The sequence below is a fragment of the Panulirus ornatus genome, chromosome 16 (genome assembly GCF_036320965.1).
Source record: "Panulirus ornatus isolate Po-2019 chromosome 16, ASM3632096v1, whole genome shotgun sequence".
In the NCBI taxonomy this organism is placed as follows: Eukaryota; Metazoa; Arthropoda; class Malacostraca; order Decapoda; family Palinuridae; genus Panulirus; species Panulirus ornatus.
In genome coordinates, this window is record NC_092239.1 from 46,646,971 (window position 1) to 46,654,931 (window position 7,961).

At 38.7% G+C, this 7,961-nt stretch overlaps 2 protein-coding genes across 2 annotated transcripts in view; both read left to right on the forward strand.

Moving 5' to 3' along the window:
- LOC139753932 (probable glutamate receptor) overlaps nt 1–3,530 on the forward strand; it is a 116,635-nt gene extending 113,105 nt beyond the window's left edge. Inside the window, exons 11-13 of the mRNA XM_071670891.1 lie at nt 423–522; nt 866–995; nt 2,889–3,530. Of these exons, the coding sequence (XP_071526992.1) occupies nt 423–522; nt 866–995; nt 2,889–2,996 (338 nt within the window). The 3' untranslated portion in view covers nt 2,997–3,530. The remainder of the gene's footprint in view (nt 1–422; nt 523–865; nt 996–2,888) is intronic.
- Nucleotides 3,531–3,874: 344 nt separating this feature from the next.
- LOC139753933 (glutamate receptor ionotropic, delta-1-like) overlaps nt 3,875–7,961 on the forward strand; it is a 212,331-nt gene continuing 208,244 nt past the window's right edge. The window contains exons 1-2 of the mRNA XM_071670892.1: nt 3,875–3,958; nt 4,843–5,040. Coding sequence (XP_071526993.1) covers nt 3,875–3,958; nt 4,843–5,040 — 282 coding nt within the window. The remainder of the gene's footprint in view (nt 3,959–4,842; nt 5,041–7,961) is intronic.

The window sequence follows — 7,961 nt, forward strand, 5'->3', positions numbered from 1 at the left end:
ACATATATGGCAATGAAGGGGACAAAGATAACAAACTTTTTATGCGAGAACCATTACATTTCAACTACAACTTCAGTTCTTTATTGAAATGGGAACTAACTGCTAGGGGATTCTTACTGAGTTTGGAATATGTTATGTCATCATTCAAAAGATCATTCATTTTTGATAGATAATTAGTTTTGTCGATAATCACAACGGTGTTAGCCTTTTCTGCTTTAGTAATATGTATATTCTAGTCCTTTTTGAAGATGTTAATAGCTCTTATAAATCATTTAAGGGCAATTAGGTTCCATTGGTTTTGACAAACTGGCATACACTAGACCCTTACAGATATCAATTTCATCATTAGTTAAATTACTAAATTGCAATTTTTGCAATGGACTCAGGAGAAAGTTATTTCAAAATATTTCTGTTTCCCTCAGGACGTTGTGACTTCTACACTTCCAAGGAGAGGTTTATGCCCTTCATGTCGGGTATGGTTGGTCCAAAGGACAGTCCTCTGGTTCCCGTTATAAGTGAAAAGTAAGTGTTGGCTCTAGGGGGAACTTCACTCCATACCAAAAGTTTCCCATCCTATTGAGTGTCTTAATGTCTTATAATCAACAAGCCTTACAGAGATTACCCTATAATGCTTTGCCACCTTGCAATCTTTAAACTGTATAGTCACTTACATATTTTGACATTCTCACATTGATTTGCATAAGAGCCTTATAACACCTGCCTTATAGTTTCAATACTTACCAAACTTTGATGTAAAGGGCTTATTATATGTCGGCTTACTCACATTCCTCTCATAACATGTATACTTATAAATAGCAACATTACCTTTAAAGTGTTACGAAAGTCGATACTAATACTTTTACAGAATTAAGTTTGTAACGCAGACAGGACTCTACGATCATTGGACGGAGGCCTACATGCCTAACTCTACGTCTTGTTCTTACCCACCAACCAAGATTGCTGTCAACACCTCACTATCTGTCTACAATCTCTGGGTATCGTACCTTCGTACCGTCTCCATAATTAACCCTACACAAGAAAGTACCATTTGACCTGCATCCTTGTATTTAGGACTGTTGTTTATGGTATAAGATCTGTTTTTGTATCCCTTGTAAAACTTATTTTGAAGTCATCCTTCGTAAAGACTTATTACAAAATTTGTTGTGAAATGCTAATGCATAATAACGATAGTGTTGCTTGTACAACATTATGATATCATCACCTGTAAAAGTTCATGATATTTTTCTTTGTAAAGTCTTGTAATATAGTACTGGTAAAATCCCTAGACCGTCCTTTGTAAAGTCTTATAATCTGATCCCTTGTGAAGCCTCATGATATTACCCATTGTAAAACCTTTTGATATCATCCCTTGTAAAACCCTATGATACTATCTTTTGAAGAGCCTGGTGATAACATCCCATATAAAGCCTTGCAATATTATCTCCTGTAAAGCCTTATGATACCCTTGTAGAGTTTTATGATTTATCTCTTTTAAAACCCCTATGATACTATCCTTTATAGGGCTTTATGATATCATCTGCAAAGCGTTATGATACTATCCTCTGTAAAGCCTTTTGATACCATCCACTGTAAAGCCTTATGATAATATCCCCTGTAAAACCTTATGATACCATCCCCCGTAAAGTCTTATGGTACCATCCTTGTCAAGCCTTATGATACTGTCCTCTGTAAAGTCTTATGATACCATCCTCGTAAAGCCTTATGATACCATTAACTGTAAAGTCTTATGATACCATTAACTGTAAAGTCTTATGATACCATCCCTGGTAAAGTTTTATGATGCCATCCCTTGTAAAGCCTTATGATACCATTCTTTGTAAAGCCTTATGATACCGTCCCCTGAAAAGTCATATGATACCATCCCTTTTAAAACTTTATGATAAAGTCCTTTTAAAGCCTTATGATATCATACCCTTCAAAGCCTTATGATATCGTCCTTTTAAAGTCTTATGATATCATCCTCTCTAGAGGCTTTTGATACCATTCCCTGTAAAGCCTTATGATGCCATCCTTTGTAAAGCTTTATGATATCGTCCATTAAAAGCCTTATGCAATCATCCCTTGTAAAGCCTTATGATATCATTCATATAAAACCTTATGATATCGCCCTATCAAAGCCTTATACGTCATCCCCTGTAAAGCATTATGATATTATGATACCATTCCCTCTAAAGCCTTATGATGCTACCCTCAGTAAAGCCTTATGATACTATCCCCTGTAAAGTTTTGAGATACCATCCCGTGTAAAGCCTTATGACACCATCCCGTGTAAAGCCTAATGATACCATCGTGTGTAAAGTCTTATGATTCCATTCCCTGGAAAGTCTTATGATTCCATCCCGTGCAAACTCCTATGATACCATCCCGTGTAAAGCCTTATGATTTCATCTCCTGTAAAGTGTTATGAGTCCATCCCGTGTAAAGTTTTATGATACCGTCCCGTGTAAAGTCTTATGATACCATCCTGTGTAAAGCCTTATGGTTCCATCTCCTGTAAAGTCTTATGATACCATCCCCTGTAAAGCCTTATGGTTCCATCCCCTGTAAAGTCTTATGATTCCGTCCCCTGTAAAGTCTTATGATTCCATCCCCTGTAAACTCTTATGATACCATCCAGTGTAAAGTCTTATGGTTCCATCCCCTGTAAAGTCTTATGATACCATCCCGTGTAAAGTCTTATGACACCGTCCCTTGTAAAGCCTTATGATACCATCCCGTGTAAAGCCTTATGACACCATCCCTTGTAAAGCCTTATGATTCCATCCCGTTTAAAGTCTTATGATACTATCCCGTATAAAACCTTACGATTCCATCTCGTGTAAAGTCTTAAGTGTCCATCCTTGTCAACCTCAGACCTTGTACTTCAGGGAATGTTTGTGGTGCTGCTCTGTGGTCACAGTGTGAGTCTACTCCTCCTGGGTTTCGAGGTGTTACACATGTGGAACTCGTCAGTGCATGACGTCAGAATAACTTGATCACCGGAGCAATGATCTCTACAACTGCTGATAATAACCAGAACTAAAGCCATCCATGAGGGAGACGCTGATGCCACACATGAAGCATGGCACCTCAGACGAGCTTAATGATGAACTCCTTCATATAAATACTGTAGAAACATATGTTCAAACCGACTTCTACAGCTTTCATATAGCAAGATCTGTTGAGAAAATACATTCAGAATTTCTCATACATTTTACATGTAAGACATTGTGAGTTACCTTAGATCACTCTGCACAGTTATTGTAAAGCTAAGATCAATCTAGTAAAACACACAATAAATGGAAGAGTATTTCAATATTGATAAAGGGAACGAATATAACTATTCGTATAATACTGATATATCATTATTTAGCTTAGATATACAGTTGCGTATTTTTACCTTTTGGAGAATTTTTTAATAAATCAAATTAATAAGAAGTGAAGAATATCTCAAATGTGCACGTTAGCAATTCTGCCAACCCAGACATGTGTTAGTTCATCCATTTACATCATAATAAACAAATGATTTATGTGTTCTAACTGTTTTCTTGTATCATTCATTAATACCTAAACTCTAAGGCCCACATATTTCATATAGTCTAGATATACCGTTCCATCATTCTGTTTACTATGTGGAGGATTACACTACCAGTTTTTACTCGAGTATAGCCTCAAACAAGTGTATACTACTGAGTTTTATTTCATTTTCTATTTTTGTAAAGAAAAGGAAGAATATTGCTTGCTTTACACGGTTTGTGTGTAGTCAGTATCAGTCACCCAGCACGTGTAGTTACTGGCAAATCAAAGAGGAGGTCAGTACTGGGAACCTGCAGGTAACAGTTGCTATGCTTCACCAGTGCGGTCTGGCCCGACCATGGCCACAGGCGAGCGCTACCCATCCCTCGCTGGTCACATTGAACTACGACCTACGGCCTGCTTTCTGCCGCAGCTTCAACTTGTAACACATCTACCGTGATTTTACCTTTATCCTCGTCTATACTGTAGACGGTATGCGAGTGTCCACATAACAAAAAATTATTATCATGATGAACTTAGCGAGGCTAAACACTTGCCTCATGTACAATTTGGTTATATAAGTTGAAGCTATTTACTATTTTTGTTTCGCAATATTTCTATTTACACGAATGTATCTTGTATGATCTAAGATCTTTGTTACATGTGTTTGATTGTTTTCATTCCAGTTATAGACGAATTTCTCCCACAAGAGTGGATGCAGTCCTCTCTATACAGTGTATCATGTTTAACCTTGATCAGTGACGGTGAGATACAGTTGATGTTCTAGTGTTAGCATGATCAAGGGAGAGGCTGGACAGAGCCAGGTCGGTAATGTATGGAAGGGAAAGATGCTGGAAGTAGAAGGAAATATAAATATGACGTTAGGTTTTGAAAAGACTTGGTGATCATTGTGTAGAGGCAGTTTGCCTGGTGAGGAACTGGATATTGTGGATGAATTTTGATATCTGGGGCACAGTATATCAAGGACGGTAGTGAGGATGCTGAACTTCAACGCTGGTAAATAGGCAGAAATTGATAAGCGCAGAAAGTACGAGGAAAATGTATGAAGCAGCAGTTGTCCCAACTCTGATATATGGATGCAAAACACCACTAACAGAGGTAAGTATAGGTTGAAATATTACGAGTAGAGACGTATGCCTTGTGCATTATATCTGAAATTAGGAGGATTGATAGAAACTGGACTCTCTGGTCGGCTCCTGCAGCCCTCGGACTGGGAGACTGATAAAGATGGATGAGGGAATATGGTGGTGTGGAAAAATCATTAGAAAAGCCCAACTCTGAGAGTCTTTATCACTGTCTGTCTAGGTAGAAGGTACGGTATGTGATAAGTTTGTCAAGATAGAAACAGAAGGTGGAGAGGCAGCCTGCATGAAGGATCTAGAGATGCGGAAAGACATTCCATTGGAGCTTTCAAATGATATTAGAGGAATGGCTGGGGACCTGATGCAGAAGATGAGTTTGGTGGTGGAGGTGATGCGACATGAAAGACTGGTCTCGGTGGAAGTATTGGCTTCTTAAAAAAATGAAAAAAAATGTATTTATGTTAGTGAGAATATTAAGAGGTTCATCAGAACTTAGAATAAGGTATTTAGTGAAACTAATAAGATTAGAAAATCACTTTTGTTATACTAACGTTAATCACAATTTCCTGTCACACACCACCATTGCACACACACACACACACACACACACACACACACACACACACACACACACACACACACACACACACACACACACACATACACACACATAAACACATACACACACACACACACACACACACACACACGTATTTCTCCCGTGCCATAAAAAGTAACTAAAGAGGGAGGGAGCGGGGGTACTGGAAACGCTCCCCTTCTTGTATATCAATTTCTAAAACGGTAAACAGACGAAGGAGTCGAGCGGTGAGTGCTCATCCTCCTCAAAGCCTTAGACTGGGGTATCTGAATGTGTGTGGATGTAATCAAGATGAGAAAAAAGGAGAGAAAAGTAGTATGTTTGAGGAAAGAAACAGGGATGTTCTGGCTCTGTGTGTAACGAAGCTCAAGCGTAAAGGGGAAGAATGGCTTGGAGAAGTCTTCGGAGTAAAGTCAGAGGTTGGTGAGAGAACAGAAACTAAGGAAGGAGTTCCCTGAAACAGAAGTTGTGGGAGTGTACGATAGAGTGTAAGAAAGCAAATTGTAGGTTGGCATGGGCAAAACTGAAAGTGGATATAGAGAGATGGGTGATATCTATCGCCTATGCAGCTGGTCATGAGAAGAAATGTCATAAGAGGCAAGTGTTTTGGTAGCAGCTGAGTGAGTGTGACAGCAGCTTTGGTGCACAAGACCGGGTATTAGTGATGGGTGATTTGAATGCAAAGGTGAGTAACGTGGCAGTTGAGGGTATAGTTAGCGTGCATTAGGTATTCAGTGTTGGGAATGGAAATGGTGAAGAGTTGTGGTTTTGTGTGCTGACAGAAGACTGGTGATTGGGAAAACCTAGTATAAAAATAGAGATATACATAAGTATACGTATGTAAGTAGGAAAGATGGTCAAAGAGCATTACTGGATTACGTATTAATCGATAAGCATGTAAAAGAGAGACTTTTGAACGTCAATGTGCTGAGAGGGGCAGCTGGAGGGATGTCTGATCACTATCTTGTGTGGGCAAAGGTGAAGATTTGTAAAGGTTTTCGAAAAGGAAGAGAGATTGTTGGGGAGAAGAGAGTAGTGAGAGTAAGTGAGCTTGGAAGGCACACTTGTGTGAGGAAGTACCAGGAGAGATTGAGTGTAGAATGGCAAAAGGTGAGAGCAAATGACGAGAGGGAAGTGGATGAGGAATGGTATGTATTTAGCGAAGCAGTGATGGCATGTGCAAAAGATGCCTGCGGCATGAGAAAGGTGGGAGATGGGCAGATTAGAAAGAGTAATGAGTGGTGGGAGTAAGAAGTAAAGTTACTAGTGAAAGAGAAAAGAGAGGCGTTTGGACGATGCTTACAAGGAAGGAGTCCAAATAACTGGGAGATATATGAAAGAAAGCGGTAGGAGGTCAAGAAGAAGGTGCAAGGGTTGAAAAAGATGGCAAAGGAGAGTTGGGGAGAGAAAGCATCATTAAATTTTAGGGAGAATAAAACGATGTTTTGGAAGGAGATAGATAGCCTGCAAACGACACGAGAACGAATGGGAACATCAGTGGGGTGGGTGGGTTCGTGGGTTGAGGGGGGTGGAGTGAGATAATAGTTAGTAATGAAGTAAGAGGGAGATGGAGTGAGTATTTACAAGGTTTGTTGAATGTGTTTGAAGACAGAATAGCAAATGTAGGATGTTTTGGTTTTGGTGGTGTGTGAAGGGAGAGAGTCAGGGAGAGTAGTTTGGTTAAGAGAGATGAAGTGGTTAAAGCCTACCGAAAGATGATCCAGCAAGGGGCGGGTTTAGATGGTATTACAGTTGAATTTGTTAAGAAAGGGGTGACTGTGTTGTTGATTGGATGGTGAGAATATTCAGCATATGTATTCATTACAGTGGAGGGTCTGAGAATTTGCGGAATGCATGTACAATGCCATTTCACAAAGGTAAAAGGGATAAAGATGAGTTTTCAAACTACAGAGACATAAGTTTGTAAAGAATTTCTGGAAAATTGTATGGGAGGGTAATGATTGAGAGGGTGAAAGCATGTACAGAGCATGAGATTGGGGAAGAGCAGTGTGGCTTCAGAAGTAACAGAGGCTGTGTGGATTATGTATTTGCTTTGAAGAATGTATATGGGAAATATTTAGAAAATCAGAGGGATTTGCATGTAACATTTCTTATGGATCTGGAGAAGGCATATGACAGGGTTGATAGAGATGCTTTGTGGAAAGTGTTAGGATTATATGGTGTGAGAAGTATGCTACTGGAAGCAGTGAAATTATTTGATCAGTAATGTAAGGCAATTAGTTTGATGTTTCATTTATGTTTACAAAGTTCCAGTTGATGACCTCTTAGAATATTCAACTGAAGTTTTGGACAATATTAATTTCCCTGTTTGAAAGTCTTTTTTTATTGAATTCATATCATTGTATATAAAAGACAGCGTATTTCAACCCAATGGAAAATATTATGCTCAAAAATTTGGTATGGCAATTGGTAACTCACCTGTACTAAGTAGGGTTTACATGGAACTCTTTGAAACAAAGTTACTAAAGGATACCTTACCTTCTAATGCAATTTGGTCTAACTATGTAAATGATTTTCTCTTTGTTTGGCCAACATATAAATACTTACAAACATTTCTCCCTTTACTTAATAATTTAGTACATTCTATCACCATTTTCGTAAAAATATAAAAGAATGATATTTCATCACTTTTGGTTTGCATGATTCATAGAGATGGAAACAAGTTTAACTTTAGCATATACAGAAAGCCTACCAATGTATGTATGAAGTGAGAGGGGGATGGA